Raw genomic sequence first — 17,101 nt, 5'->3', positions numbered from 1 at the left:
CAATACAGAAAAATAAGGACCACAAGTTTTTTTTTTTTTTTTTTTTTTTAAAGCAGAATGTGGGAGTGCCACCATTTCAAATACAAAGTTAAGCCACCCTAATGTTAAAATAAAGCTTTGGAACATAACTCCATTAAAACAACTTAGAGTTACTCAGATTAGCTTACTCCTTATGTAATACACCTACTTGTCTTCCAAAGCCACATCTTACCTTTGCTTCCATACCGTTCTGGAGGCAGGTCAAAAGGTACAGGAAAAGATGTTGCTGAATCTTTACCTTCTGAAGGCATGTTTCCCTTCACATGAAAGTAACCTTTGTCCAAACCCTATGATGGATAGGAAACACACAGAAAAAAAAGACTTATTGCTTTTCAGGGAAAAAAGACAAACCAAATTTACAGTAGATATCTCAGTAGCAAAACTTACTTTAAGAAACAAAAGGTTTTGCCTCTGTTACTGAGATAACATAGCTACTAGAGTACCTTCTTTTCATAAGAACTCAGCTGCTCTTATCACTACTATTGCAGGGTTTTTTTTTTTTTTTTTTTTAATAGAATTGTCTTGTCCCCAAAGGTATCCATGCAGGATATACTCTACATTCTCAGCTGCTTTCACATCCACCAATTTATTACCACATTCAGTACTTGTGGTCAGTTCTACTCAAATTCCTTAATATCCTGCCCATCACAGGCAGCAGCACACCTCAGTGGTGGAAAATTTTGTTGTGCTAAGTAATTCCATTTCATTCACATAAAACAGTTGGCTGAACTGATAGCTCCATCTACACACGGTATTTTTTTTAAACAATACTGAACTTTTACTTCATCAAAAGTTAGTGTTGCAAAAACAGAAAATAAGGATTGGAAGGGACCTCTGGAGATTACCCCCCTACTAATACAGAAGGTTACACAGTTAAGCATCCAGACAGGTCTTGAATCTCTCTAGAGAAGGAGACCACAACACCTCTCTGGGCAGCCTGTTTCAGCATTCTGCCACAATGACAGTAAAGAAGTTCTTCCTTCTTTTAGTATGCAACTTTCTGCATTCCAGTTTCTGCCTGCTGCCCCTTGTTTTATTGTTGCTCGACACTGAAAAGAGTCTGTCCCCATCAACTTGACCCCCGCACTTTAGATATTTATGAATTTAGCAGAAGCAACACTGATATGACCACACAGAGCACAGAAGACAGAGTAGCTTTACACCTTTTCAAATGATACTCCAGAAGCACAGAAGTAGAGAAAAAGGAGAGCTACCAAAGACAACATCCAGCTACATCACAGTTCTGGCAATTCAGTCCAAGACACTCCCTAAGAGTACCGAAACTTATTTTACTTCATAATAGGAAAATGCTAATTATAAAGAAATACTGCATATTACTTCAAGGACTAGATTAAAACCCACTGTCTTTCCAATGAAAGAACAGGAGAAAAAAATAAACAAGGACCATGTGAACCAAGATCAGTTTAAACTTCCATTTCTTACACCTTTCAAGCCATTGGAATTTTGATAAACTTATTTAAAACCAGCCTATAGCCTTTTGTAGAGATAAGTCACCTCATATCAAGCAGTACGTTCAAAGTATACCAGTGCAGATACATTAAGATTTTTAAAACTTTACGAATAAGGACTTGAAATTGACTGAATAATAAAACACGAAATCCAGAGTCACTTAAAAAAAAAAAATGCAACAAATTGTACACCTTTATCTCCCAGAGTCACTCAGGGATTGATAGAAACTATATAAAAACGTAAGTAGCCGTGCAGCCATACTTATGTATGTAGTGGAAAGAACATGAAATAGACAATGCTATAGGTCAAAGCACAGAAATTGTGTAAGGGGAGTCGTGGTGGTGGAGAAAGCTTTTTTGCACATCCCACAGTAGTTCAGCTTCATTAAGTGAGGAAGCTGGGTAGGGTGCATCCCTAGACACCATGCATAAATTGACATTCTAATTGCAAACTATAACAGGGAAAGCAAGTCTCACAGAAACCAGCTTCCTGTGAGCTTTTTTCTTGTCTTCCACATAGAAATGATAGAGAAATGGGGAATGGTAGACAGTGCCTCCCTGGTCTACCAAGTTGGTTCTTCTATTCTACAATAAACTTTATATACATGTCAGACGAATAGCACTGAAGTTAGATCCTTGTCTGACATCATCTGAATTTAGAATTTTTATTAATCTTTGCTACCAAAGAACACAGTGTACAAGAACAACTACCTGTACTCTACATACACACTTAGTAATCTCTATCAATGTAATTCAAGAATCAGTAACAAATGCCACATCTATTCCACTATGGAGTGTATTGCGTGCTCTTCACACAACATAAGAGAAAACACACTGCAGAATGTACAGTATACAGATTCTAGCATATTTTTAGTCCTTTGTTATCTTTCCTCCCTCCTCCCCCCAAAATAAACAAACATTTGTTTCTGCTTCATTTCTTCTACAACCCCCCTTTGTCCTGTTATTACTTCAGCATATATCTTTATCTTCTCAGGTATTGTTCTACACCTCTGCTGTGTTCTTCCTTGTACCTTTTCCAGTCACCACATATGTTTTCCCCTCCTCTAAGTCTTATTGCTCTGATCTGTCCCACATCATCACTAGACTCCATTTCAAAATTGCTTTCTTCATCCATCACGATTTAACCCATGGAAGTGTTCCATTCAGAAAACACTGAACAAAAGGTTATTTAGAAGTTTTCCTCAAAAACACCCTGGAATGAAAGTCTGGGTTACAGAATACATTTTTACATTCAGGCTCTCTGAGGAGATTCACTTGTTTTTAAAAATAGCTCTCCTGTCTACCTTCGCACAGAAGATCACACAGAAATTGACACTATTCACACATTTTTTTTTCTGTTTTGAGTGTTTCCTGGATGCTGACAGCTCCCATCGCCGCTTCCAAAAACAAATCAGCAGGATCTTGAAGAAAAACATAAAAATAAAAATCTCTGCCTTCTAAATTTCCCTTCTCAGACAAATTCTTTTCTTCCAGAATTTTTCCTCTACAGCTAGGTCTTGTTCTTTGACACGCCTGCTCACAGCAATCAATTTTGAAATGTTAAGAGATGCATTTCCCAGTTAGGAAAGCATGTATTTTTGTACTTGGAAAATTTAAGGTACAGTCATGCGTTTTATTACTACCTTAACATCATACATTGTTAAAGTAAGCATTAGTAGGAAAAATGGGAGAAGGGATAATGAAATGGAATAGCTTTTAAAGTTTTTGCTACTCAAACACAAGACAGATCAGAGATTATAAAAAGAAACACACAAGACAGAGGTAAAATTGCTAGCCCTACTCAAGTGGGAATTAACACTAACATATTTAGACACTACTGAAGTAACTGCTAGAGACTGCCGATGATTCCACTGTCTTTGTTACTTGGATGATTATGGGACTACTTTTTCCCATATAAGTAAAAATAGAAGAGCCATCCTTCTGGCAAAGATGCTTAAAAACTCACTAGTCTGGGCAGCAAAGAATTAGGAATACAAAGAAGCTTGATAGTAACTGTAATTCTCTGGCCAGAACACATGGAAATCTTTTCTCAATACTGAAGTACATTTATTCAACTGTGCTATAGTTTATTTATTCCTAAGATCCCAAAAATGAAATTCGGGTACCTCCATCCAAAGCTCCTTTGCATGCAAAACGTGGTTTTGTCTTCACAACTTCTGAATTTGAAAACCTTATAACAGTTCTACTCTGAGCAAGGTTTAATGTCCTGAAGTCCACATACAATGTGAGTGAACCAATATTTTATATTTATTTTCTGCCCACAATCAATTCTACACAGTGCAACACTTTACTCTTCAGTTTATCTGGATTCAGGTGAAGAAGCACTACATTAATTTGCAAGTTAGTTCTGTCTAAGTTAAGCTATGACTGGAATTACTTCAGTTCACTCTGAATTCAGCAAAGATGACTGACTGCTAGCAAATGCATTTTCAGCTCAATCCTCTCCCCACACACAACTATGAAACAGTCAATATTTACCATCAATATGGCATTTCAGAATCTGCAGTGCTATTGTTAGATGTCTGTGCTGATTATTCATCTATAACTGTGGCATCCAGTACCACTAGATAGCAGCAATGGGTAACCTTTCAGTTTAATAGCAACTGCTGTATTTGAGTTTATATTTCCAGCAGTTCACTGGCTAGTACCACATTCTTCAACAAGCCATTCAAAAGATTTAAGAATTCCACAAACATTTTTACACCATTCTATGGGTCTAGCTCAGTTTACCTTACAACCTGCAGTCATACCTTGTGTCTGGTAAGAAGGTTCTACTTTTTCCACTTTTTAGATAAACTATTTATTAAAAAAGTTTTCCATTATAAATATCTATCTGTATCTATAAATGTCTATCAAAATAATTACTTCAACATGCTTTTCAGAACACTTCCATACTGTAAGGTAATGGGTTCTCTCAATATATTTTATGTATTAAAGGTGTGATTTATTTCAACCTTTGGAAAGGAATCCCCAGGAGCTGAAAGAACAAGCTTGAACATGAATGACAAAGATGTAAGAGGTAAGAAATGGAGATAAAAAAACAAATGCTGTTCCAGTATCAGGATATGATCATTCTGTAAATGCTGCTTTTTAACCAAGAGAAGCTTTTGATCTAATGTTAGCATCAACTGATTTTTCACTGAACACTAAAACTGCAAATGATGACAGCTGCAGCTGCATTGAGAACAACCATCCAACATATTTGAGAGTCTACATTAGCACACCAGGCTGAGACCCAGCCTCAAAGCAGAAGTTCTGGAAAGCATTTAATAAAAAAACAAACAAACCAACCAACAACAATGGAAAAACTAGCATTCAAATGATGGCAAGAGAGATGTGATCTACTTCTGAATCTGTATGCAGCAGAATATTGAATCACACAATTGCAGGGGTTGGAAAGGTCTTCAAGAGATCATCAAGTCCAGCCCCCTGCTAAAGGAGTTTTAAAGGTTAAGAATATTACATCTGTGCTATGCAAGCCTTAACTTCTATCAAAATCAGTGTCACAAACCGTAATCAAACTACACAAAACAGCCAGAAGAAACAGCTATCAGGAATCAGCAGCATTAAAACAGCATTCCAACAGCTAGAACGTGTTGAGATTCTTGAGATGCAGGAATGCTTTTGTTCTGTTTCAAAGCACATAATCCAGTTTGTGTTCTGTATATTTCTAGTGGTAAATAAACTTTAAAACAACACTGTTTTCTGGAAATGTGTTAGTCTATTTCTACCTCTGAAACCTTCATTTAGACTACTGTAGCACATAATATATTAAGACCAAATTGAACCAACAGACGTCTTCACACCAGACTAAGTTATCTAAGAAATGCTTTTTAATGCAGAGTTAACTCTGCAGAGTACATACACACAACAGTTTCACAAGTTAAGCAGGGTAACTTACATACATGCAATTATGTGATACTCAAATGCAAGTGTAGATATTTATCCCTATGATAGAGAAGTATGTATAGATGTTTGTCTCTGAAGATATTTCCCAGTAAAAACAGGAACACCTGCTGCAATTAAGTTGTGTTCTGAGGTCTGAAACTCAAACAGGAAACTATCTCACATATACTGATGAGTTTTAGTACAACCACCTGTACATTTGCACATCTGCATGTTTTCTGTAACACGAGTAGGAAAAAAACTGAAAGGTCTGCAGAGAAGGCCCTACTTAGTTGCATGAAGCATATTTATATTGCGTATATTTTAATCACACTATTAACATAAAACCAACTTCAAAATGAAGAGATAAATTAGAAGTTTGCTTCTCATTTATACACATTTCTGTCAGTCTTGGATGAACAACTTTCCTGTTAAGTTGTTGAACAAAGGCAAACTTACCACACAGCATTCTGTAAAAAGCACAGCAGGCTAAGCAGTCTTAGTGAATGAGAACCTTGATAACATCACTGTGCCACACATTTATATCTGCATCTTATGTGCACTTTTTCCTCACCCAAATAGTATAGAAGAAAAAAAAACACAAACAAAAAAGCCAGAAAAGCAGTAAGAGTGATCAGTGTTCCACTCAAGAAAGCAACTGAGCAGGTTTAAGACTCCTGAGCCAAGAAAAATTAAGGTCTACAGAAGGAGCAGCATAGAGAAAGTGAATAGGGATCAAGTGTTTATTGCCTCTTCCACCCTAAGACGGGTAAGCCATCAAATGAAACAGTTTCAAAACACATGCTTCATGTGACATAGTTAAACTCAGCTAGACATGCTGTGAATGCTAGATGATTATAGGATTTAAAAAGCAGTTGTTACATAGTCTCTAACTCAAGAAATCTTTAGACATATACTACATACATGCCCATCCATTGTACAATTCCCCGTAAGCACCTGCTTCTGGACACTGAGTTTCCAAACGGATTTCTGATAAGACAAAATAAAGCCACTCACCTGCTCCTCCAGCAGAGTTATCAGCACGGGGAAAGGGACGGACTAAGTGGCTTGGCTATACATTATACAAGGCACAGTACCTTTTCTACAGCCAACCCCAGACATCTGCACCTATTTTCCTCCAAGCCTTCTCCGATCAACTTTCTCCATAGGCTGTAGTTCCAAAACCATGCCAAAAGAAGATCATCTTGAATATCCTACAAGTTATCCTGGTCATCTTATATTCACACTTTCCCTTCTTCCTTGCATCACCATTCACCTAATCCTGTTTGAGCTTACGAATGCAATGAAAACTTGTGCAAATTGTTTTTCTTCAGTTTGAGCTAGTTCAAAGCACAAGGAATCCACTGAGAACCAATGCTGGTACAAAGAAGGGAAGGAAGACAGCCACAAACAGCTACCATCATAGTAGGACCAACCAATTATGTAGTTACGCATGGTAAGCCGATTTATTACTTAGTAATGCTTGAGATGAGACAGATTTCAACCTACCTTTCCAGGTGGTAAATCCTCTAATAGACTGGTCTGCTAAGTCAAGTATAGCAAATGTACCTGTTACCAGAGCACAATATGGAGAGGCAGCAAAACTTTACAGTAAAAAACTTTACTTAACCCTTCTGCTTCTGGGACCCTGACCCTCCCTGCAGCAGATGTAGTTTTAGGAGAGGCCTTAAACAGCAAACAAATAATGATGACCTCCATGACCCCAAGATCAGCATCCTTTGCAAATCTCAGCTCATCCTTTAAGTCCTCAATGAGATCAAGATCTTGGCCTGGTTTGTATTAGTAATTATTGTGGTGCTGATCTACTGTATATGTAGAAATTGGATTCTTCTACCCTGAGTAAGTACTTCAATTCCTGCAAGTCTTTTTTATTATTATTTTAATATAGTTACAAAACGTCCATAAACTTTGATAACAAAGAATGGAGCCAACAGGCAATGTTCTCATCATAAAGGTTAATGATACAATTGAAATGAATGATTTTTCACAGCCTGGGATCACAAGGGTGAGATTCTCTCACTGTAGAATCTAGTGTAATTCAATTGAAAAACAGCCTTGGAACAACTTATCTCAAGTTACAGATGCTAAATTAACTCTCATTTAGAGATATGTGGAACCAGAGTCTTGAAATACTGACTCCTGAAGCTGCATAAAAGGAAAAAAAGTTGCCAAAAGCATTGCTGTCTACTACAATATTACAAATGCACTTAATGAATAGCATATTACAGTAGTGACAACAACTTGTACAGATATAACTGAGGAAGTACCTTAAACTAGTGTGGAGGCTGCTAGCATGGTAATTTTAATACTTATCACAGCTCCATATTAGCTCCAGTTCATGGAAAGTTTCATCAGTTTTTACTGAACTCTGCTGCTGTAACTGTCAACTGGCAGTTCTCAAGAAAGAAACATCTTGCATGCATTAAACTGATTTTGGTTTTCAGATATGAGATTGTGCTATGCATGCATCATAAGAATAAATTCACATTGCAATAAAAAACAAAAAACACCTCAGGCAAGGTTTCAAATCCTTGATGCCTACAGTTAGCTTTTTTTTTTTTTTAGCAATACTTATTCACTTGGTGGCAGTGACTCATCTTGCCACTATGTTTCACGAAGCCATTAGGTTCCCAAACAACCACATTCCATTCCAACCCGCTCCCATCCCACTGCAAAATACAGCTTGTTTACACTTCGAAGTCCATGTTCAGTACCAAAGTGTGAGTTCAGTATTAAGAGTACTGGCCCCCAGGTTTCACATTTGATGCTGTCTATATTAAATACAATATTTATTTTCCACTTTAAAAAGAAATGACAACAATGCACAGAAACTGCATTTTTCATGACAGAATGTTTTCCTGAGAGGTGGACACTCCTAAGATGAAAACTGGAACTTCATTACTGAAGACTGACAAAATTCCAAGTGTGTTAGATAAGAGAGCATGATCAACTACTACAGACTTAAAGCTTGTTTTATACAGGAAAGCCACTACAGATACTAGGAGCAGTGGAGTAGATTCAGTGGACAGCCTTTGTATATGTAGCCTTTGCTACTACAAACATTACAAAACGAACATTTTACATCCCATTATTTACTAGTCCAAACTGAATTTTCAACAATGGTTCTTCCACACTGCAGGAAGGGTTTACGCTACTTGCTACTTCAACTAATGACAAAAATAACAGAGCAATACAGCAACAGGAGATACTGATCTTCTGAACATAGCAGGGATTGGAACAGGAGGAACAGGAATACCTTAAATCAGTCTTTTGGAAAAGACAGTCAACAGAAAAATGGCTTTTACACATTATAAAATGAACCCCAGAGAGCACTTCATAAACAAGTTTAGAGTATGCACATGAACAAAGAAGGCAACCAAACTACTGAAAAAACTTCAATGAAAATTTAACGCAATATAACCTCCCTTTCATAAGGAACAGAATTCTCTCCAGTCCCTAAACAGAGAAGTCAGGCAAAGAGGAGGAAAAAAAGAGGCCCTAAACAATGTCTTTTTCTCCTCTCAACCTGATGACCAGAAGGCTGGAGCTACACTGTGAACTGCTTACCCATGAATAGTTATCAAAACAGTTCCTTACTGTTTGCATGGGATTTGTAGTGAAATAACTGAATTTTCTGTGTAAACAGGCCTACAGGCTTCTGCTAAAGGCTGGAGCAGATGCTTAACGAGTATAAAATGTGTTTTTAATCATCAGTAAACTTTGCTTTGACTGAAACTTAAATCCAGTGTCCTTTTGATGCAGTATAAGAATGAAAATATACTTCTATTTTTAGTAACTCTCAGTTTCTTAACAAATGGCTAAAAACATTTTGTTTCAGCTACTAAGAACAGTGCCAGCAGAAATAAAAGCTTTAACAATTTTCATCTGAATGACAACATTCTAAATTCTAGGTGTTTGATGACAGGTGGGTCAAACTAATTTCAAGAAGGTAACTTCAAATTGCTGAAATTTTGTGACTGCTTAAGAATCTTATCTTTCTGATCATTAAATGCTCCTTAGCATATCTCTCTCCAACAAAATGAAGCTTGATTCTAGAATGAAACCAAGTTATTAGTAGAGAAACCTGACAGAAGTGAAGTTCTAATTTTTTAGGAGTGAGGAAGAAGGTTCAAGTTTTTCTCCATAAATTTTACCTCTCTGGAAGAGATTGTGGTGATCTTCCCTACACTGCTCCATGTGCAAGAAATTCTACATAGAACTGAAGGTTCAGAATGGAATGAATGTAAGCCTGTTGTTCTCATTGTTACATATATTTTCTTTTTAAAGCTTGTAGATCACTCAGATGTGAAACAGGTACAGTCAACTCTTGGCAAAAAGACTTACATTAACTCAAGTATTCCTTGTTTCCTACCCATTTGATGTATGCTTTCCAAAAGCTAGTAATCAACAGAAACAGACTCAGAACAGAAATACCAATTTTATATAAAAGGACTGCTCAATCTAATTAGTTAAGGTTATTAATAAACCAAAAATACATCCACTAAAAACAATTATTCCACTATGATAAATTCTCTGCTCAGCAGCACCTGGAGATGACCACAGCCAACTTCTTAGAACATTATTTTGTCCCTTTAGGTCAGCAGAATTTAAGAGTCCTTGCACAAATTATTTTTGCACAACTCTTCCTTACTACCTTATTAATAGTTGTTTACCCCAGTGGTGTTGGAGTTAGGGTGCAACAGTATCAACACCAATGCTTCCTACTGTAGGAAATCACTGGATTTTCTTGCTTCAGTCAGTTTAATCAATCAATTTCTAAAAGTTGTCTGCCTAAGAAACCACGACTGGAGATGACACTGTTAATCTTATGAAGACCACACCACAACATGAATGCTTTAGTAAGTGTCAAGAGGGAGATAAGAGTTCTTTAGCTACAGCCAGAAACTATCAAATCTTTAAAATTAGTAAATATTCATTTGGGAGTACATTACCAATCAACAGAAGTGACTAAACATTATGCGAGTATCCATGAATGTTACCTAGGAAATATGTAATCTTTAGAAAAATGTATTCTTTAGAAAAAGATTCTAAATGATTTTTGGCTTACAAACTTCCTCAGAGAAACTCACAGCAAATCCTCTGAAAAAGAAAAAATTTCACAGAGGAAGAAGTTTGAATGGCTTCTGATCTTAAGCTATCTGCTGTTTATAATGTTTCGGTACCAGTAGGTTCACAAGGAAGAAGCAATTAGCAACAGGAACAAGAGACTTGTATCTTCCCATTATTAGGCAGCAGGTTTAAGAAAAAACAACCTAAACAAAAAATGGGTCACTTTTCTCAAGTACAGTATGTGATTAAACCACAGAAATCTGCGTCACGGGATTCTGTGACAACTGAAACAAAGCAAGAGTGATATTAACCTGCTGCATTAATAGATAAGTCAAGCTATGGTTAGTAACAGTGATCTGGATACAATATTAAACCTGAAAAATGTTTATAATATATCATTGGGAACATATGCTAAAGAGATAATCACACGCATAGTGTTTATTGTGCTAATCCCTATAATGTGTTAATGGCTGCGTTCACAGTGAATACAAGATAGGTCAACCTCATGCCTCACCAGAACATTTTAATGTCTCCTAGTTCTTGGCTCCACAGGCTAAAATAATGGATATTTGGGGTAAAACTTGTCTTCAATGTACTGAGGGTGTTATCCCAAGTTTGGACAGTATAATCTTTCAGCATTTAAACTCTTACTTATGAAGGTGTTCTTAGACTCACATAATAATATTAGAATTAGAAGACCACCTTGTTCTCAGAGCAGAAAGCATAAGAAGAAACTGTCATGTGGCTTCGCAAATACTATAAGCTTCCTAACAGAGAAACACAGGAATTAGTAACTAGATTATCCGGACATGTTTGATACTTGTCGGTACTTGGACATTCTCAACATATCTCAGGATTTGACTTGAGCTATGAACTTACAAATGCTGAAGGCAAGAAAAGGACTCCAAGTTCATATGAACGGATCATCAGTTGGGTGCCATTTTTCTCCAGAGCTCCCCATGCTGCTTTAGATAGATTGGCACTGAAAAGAGAAAGCATTTCAGTAAGGCATAACCCTCACAGCAGAAGATACCGAAGCTGTATCAGTGCACTGCTGGCAGGAAGATTTCACTTCAATTGCACCAGTTTTTAATGAAAGTAATTTGAGTATTATTCCTAATTGTTATTTTTACAGCAGACTGAAACAGCAGAGACAATACTCAGAATGACACTGATAGAACACGTGAAAAATTATACAAGCCTGCTCATATCATACAGATCTATAAAGAAAAGGTCAGCCTTTTGAATCTACTCTGCACATTTCAGATAGAAACTCAATATTGGTAAATGCTTCAACATGACAACAATAGAAAATAAAAGGCTAGCTAAATTATGACTAGTTATAAGACATTTAGTACAGAACATTGTTGCAAGTGCTAAACAGAACAAAAGGCTAAGAGCAAGAGATATTTTGATACATTTATAAACACAAATATCAAACAAGCTTATCCTTGTTTTAATGTATTATTCAGCACCATGTCATTGTTAATCCTTCATCTCTATGTGCTATAAAGTAGATAAAGTTCGCATCAAAAAATGCAAAAGTTCTCAAAACCAACTTCTACAGCATAATATCAGGTCTAAACAATACATTTTAACCAAAAGGCATGCTGAATATATTTTTTTTTTTACAGTAGCATATGGTGGGAGAGAAAAAAAAGTCAAACCAATGATTAATTTCTGCATTAGGTGAACCAGCATCACATTTGAATGACTTACACACTTAATCACCTTAACTGCTACTATTGTAGACAGCAGCATCAACAAGCAACGAAACTTAAAAAAAAACAGAGCAGAAAAAGAAAAAAAGATTGAGTAACTGAACATTTAAAAGAAAAATATACAAACACCATAAGCTACTGTATTTGGGTTATACAGAAAGCCCTGCTCACAGGACTAAAACAAATCTACTTTGTCATTCACAATAACAAATCCTTCCCTTGTGTCAAAGAATTACTTGCTGATCCTTTTGGCTTCTTTAAAAAAGAAAAAGAAAACAAGTAGATGGACTGAATACCATCTATACTTCAAGCTAGATTGCTGCACAACTTAATCTGACAAAAGGTCAGATACCAAATACCAGCTATCTATATGTTTTATAGCAAAAAGGCAGCACAAGCATACACTAAGCCTCAACTCATTCTATTTTGTTGCAGTCAATGAACAAACCAGTATATCCAACAGCAAACCACGTACACCATGTATTAAGGAACGCCAGCCAAAGGTTTAGGAAGCTTTTATTACTTCAGTTGATGCTGGACCCTGAAAGTGGAAGTTACAGCCCAGAGAAGATTATGGAGCCATTACCAACAGTTTCTGGGGTCATAATTTCAATGTGCAGCCGCAAAAGGCTGCAGATGCCCTGTACTGATAAAAAAAGATAAAACAACTTTTGCAACTTTTGCACTGTATCATGCCCTAGTGCATCCACATCTCGAGTTCTTTGTGAAGTACTGTCTTCCACAACTTCATGATGAAATACAGAGTTTAGAAGTAGAAAAAGGCAACTGAAGTGTTTGAGAAGTTGAGATCGATTTTTTCAGGAAGCCAAGCTTAAAGCAACAGAAACTTCAGCCTGGGGAAAAAGGGCTAAGGCATACCATAAGTTGACAGAAGTCATTAAAGGGGCAGATCTGACGAGTGTAAGACTGCTGTTTCCCCAGTCTGAGCAAATACAACAAAATGAACTGCAGAAAACGACCAAACTCAGGTGCTCTTTGCAAGTAACACTTCCTTTTTGCTGTCAAAGGAAGAACACCACTACTGGACTAGACCAATTGTGAAGCTGAAAAACAGAAAACCCTGTCACATCCAGGCTGTTTGGTAATTCAACTGTAAAAACTGTAACCTCCTCAAAAGGAAGAGAAGGATTTGCTTTGTGTACTTAGTGCATGTATTTCGTGATAACAGAATTTTTTACTTGTAATTACAAGGTCACCTGACTGAAGAGATAAATAAAGCTCAAAAAATGAACTACATGTAATAGGAGTAAACAACTGCTCCTTCAACTACCCGTGCCCTTCTATACCTTTCTCCTCTTCAAGTTTCTGAAAGCATAGCAACATACAGAACAAGGTCATATCATGTTACACTGCATGCTCAAATACAGACTTGCGAAAAGAATAAAAGTAGCACCCAGGATACACACATAAGATTTATTTTCTTCTGCTGATCCACTATTAAAGAATTAATTTTAAGTGTTTCTTACAAACTTTCTACATACTTAAAATTAAGTATTTTCTGAAAACACATGCCAAGAATGACTTAAGTCAAAGCATCTTTCACATTTAAATTCTCACAACTAATTATTTATGCTACTTAGAAAAGCTACACTGCCTTGTTTATTACAAGCATTTTTCTAATGGAAAACTTATATTCTTATGCTATGCATATGTATACATATATGTATATATGCTTACACACATTTTATACACATATACGTATATACATATATATGCATACACACTTTTTTCTTTGGCCCTACTTTTTAAGGTCTGTTCAGTTTCCATTGAAACTTTCATCTAAATCACCAGTAAGAGGACATAAAGACTTTCTCAAGAAGGTCTCTAGAACTGAAATGAAGCAGGAAATATAGACAAAAATTCATTACACTACTTATAATATTGTGAGAATTATGGCAGTAATTCTCAACCTGTGCCTGCAATTGATGAGAACTTTTTATTTATTTATTCATTTTAAATATGGAATGAGAGGCGTATAAATAGTTGTTTACCTTGTAACTAAAAACCATGCAATCTTCTGGAAATCATGAGAGGGTCTCATGTATGTCTTGATGTGAGGCATGGCATGACTTCGTCCTGAGACTTCTGCTGACCATTTGCTAGAAATACAAAAGGAATGTTTTTCAGATTTCTTTGTTATAGAACAAAATATATATAAAATATAAAACAAAAATAACCTCCCCCCCACTGTAATATAACACCATGTTTTTTTTTTTTTATAATGCCATCCTACTATACCACATTTAATACTTCAGCACCCCACAGAAAGGCTAAAAATACTTCATTATTTCTTAACATTGAAATCCAGCCTTACTTGAAGCCAGAAACAATTATTCTTTTAAAAAAAGAAAACAGACATCCTCAGCGTATCAGGAGCCCCTAACAAGTTTTCCATTCCACCTCTCCAGACAGCATTCAAGAAACCAAGTCCAAACTTCCAGCCAATTTTTCTTCTTTTCTTCTTTAAAAATGATAAACAGTTTTATCTTTAAGCAAACAAGCTTTGTCTTGGCACCAAACTAACCCTTGCAAAATTCCCCAAACTTATTACAATGTATTTATACATGAAGGAGATGCACAGAGCAGATTGTTGACACTACTCTTCCACTTCCCTTTTCTGTGCCCCTAGGCCACTGAGAAACTTGAGGACTTAAGGCAGCAGAGGTCATACATAAACCGCTTTAAAACAACATGCCATTGCTGGAGTATTATAACATTGATGTTACTGAACTAAACTGCAAGCAGTCAGTAAACGATAAATGAATGTATAGAACTGAAGGTGTGTAACCATGGTAACTATAAGCACTTTTACCCGTAATCGTTAAGTCCTCGCTTAAAAATCTGGAAGTGAGAGGTCTTCCAAATACACCTACATCAAATCAGAGGCTTCTCTTTCCTGTATTTGTGGCAGAGCATGTTATGTTCTAATCTTGTTCCCCTAATTTAGCTTTCTTTTAGAAAAGGTTGATCAAAAAGAGTTTATCAGCTCTGAAAAACCTCTTGAGTGACCTGTGTTCACCTGAAGGCCTAAGAAGATTCAAGAAGGGGTAGGCCTGGAATAATTTATTTACTGAGGCTGACTTTCAGAACTAACTTCCATATGAGCAGTATATACACATATGTATGTATATGTGTATATATATATATATATATAAAATGTATGTGTATATAATACATAAAGATAAAAAGGAGAGAGGAAAGTGATTATGTTTTTCTCACTGATATATATATTATCAAATATAATTATTCAGATGCCTTCAGTAAAATAACTACTAAAGAGATGTTCTCACTTCTGCCTAAAAGCAAGCATCTCTCTGAACTATGTAACAGAATGACAAAAGAATTGGAAAATGTTTCAGTCAAGCACAATATCTGACATTCAATAAAGCTAAATTTCCATTTCATCATGAAACTGTCCAGGTGTGTTTTAGAAAAAGAGCTGAAAGATCACGGGAGGCCTGAAAATACAAGACCAGTTGTTTTGCACAGCAGGGAAGAGAGCACATGATAATAACCAATCCAGGATAGTTCTAGTCAAACTGACTTGATGCATTTTAAATTGTAAACTTTTCATCAGTATAGCTAGCAGAGGACTCACAAAGTACTGAGCTCACTTTGCAGTAAATTTTGAGTGGATTCAGTCTTACAACGTTCAGTTCCCCATAAATACAGTAAGTCAAATGAAACTAGCTTTGAGAAATTTTATGGAGCAAAACCATAGCTTACAGAAATTATTCTGCTGACAGATGGGTCACAGAATCATGTAACCCAAAGGCCCAAGTGTGGGGTGGTGAAAAGGAGTTATATATCAAAATCAACTACTTGAGCAGTAAAATGTGCTAGCTTTTTAAAAATCTTTTCCATTTCTAGGACAAGAGCTCCTTATCACTAATACATCTTAACTGACTTCAGAGCACTATTCCTGACATTTTTTTTTTTTTTTTTAAATCAGCAACTCATTACTATTTCCTCCCTCGGTATTTTGTGGCACTTCAGTTTGTTTTGTTTTTATTCACACTGTCTATAAATTCTAATGTGATGATTAAGGCAACTCCACTGTGAGTCAAAGCACTGAACTGAAGGGTCAATCTATTTTCCTAGTTTTAAACCAACAGTTTTCACTTGTCCTATGCCTCCATTTTTCCAGTAGCTGCTCTTGTGTTTCACTTAATTTTTTCACAGGGAGTGTGGTGGTAGTGATAACCTGTGAATTCTCCACTATGAATCAGTTATCTTTTGCAGTATAGAAAAATACTCGCTTGCACTGCACTACAGATGAGAATGTTTGCAAATTGTTGCTTTTATACCCCCTTAGCCACTTGCAACATTTCAGAGGTATGACTTCTTTTTTAAACGTTTGATAAATATCTGTTTCACTTCCCAGTAAATCTGAGTTTGAAAATAAGAGACTAAACTCTAGTCAGAAGACATGGAACAAATATTGTTCAATACTAGTGCCTGATATTTCAGGCACAAAGAGGACCAAACACAGCCCACCCCACCTCTGCAAGTGGAGCTGCTGAAACAAGGAAGCCAGATAATCCTAACAGTCTAAAAATTAATCCATGTAAACACATTCAATGCAAAAGCATAGCCAGGAATAAATCATTTTCTACAACATCACTTCTTTCACCATGTAGTTCTTAACTTCAAACAGTGAATAAGCTTTTTTTCTCAAGACACTGGCAACAAGGCTTGAACACAGTTAAGAGAACTCATACCATTAATCCCCACCATAAGAGAACAGTAGGCCTTCCTGTGCAAATGCCTCATATCTTTCATCTTTTGATGTTGGGAGAACAACACTGTAGCTCTTCAGAGAGGACAGACTATTCTTCAAAACTCTAAAGGCCT

General features: G+C 36.3%; 1 protein-coding gene across 5 annotated transcripts in view; it reads right to left on the bottom strand.

Annotated features, from left to right (window-relative positions):
• TDP1 (tyrosyl-DNA phosphodiesterase 1) overlaps window positions 1-17,101 on the bottom strand; it is a 40,343-nt gene that overhangs the window by 9,282 nt on the left and 13,960 nt on the right. For all 5 annotated transcript variants that reach the window (XR_005860283.2, XR_005860284.2, XR_005860285.2 and 2 more), the window contains exons 13-15: window positions 14,239-14,346; window positions 11,385-11,487; window positions 212-326 (exon numbers count right to left, since the gene is read on the bottom strand). Coding sequence is in view for 2 of the 5 variants with exons in the window: in XM_025151003.3 (XP_025006771.2) it covers window positions 212-326; window positions 11,385-11,487; window positions 14,239-14,346 (326 nt within the window). In the remaining 3 variants the exon portion in view is untranslated. The remainder of the gene's footprint in view (window positions 1-211; window positions 327-11,384; window positions 11,488-14,238; window positions 14,347-17,101) is intronic.

This window comes from Gallus gallus, chromosome 5 (genome assembly GCF_016699485.2).
Source record: "Gallus gallus isolate bGalGal1 chromosome 5, bGalGal1.mat.broiler.GRCg7b, whole genome shotgun sequence".
NCBI classification, from domain to species: domain Eukaryota; kingdom Metazoa; phylum Chordata; class Aves; order Galliformes; family Phasianidae; genus Gallus; species Gallus gallus.
The sequence above is the reverse complement of the archived record's forward strand: the minus strand, read 5'-3'. Positions and strand labels throughout refer to the sequence as shown.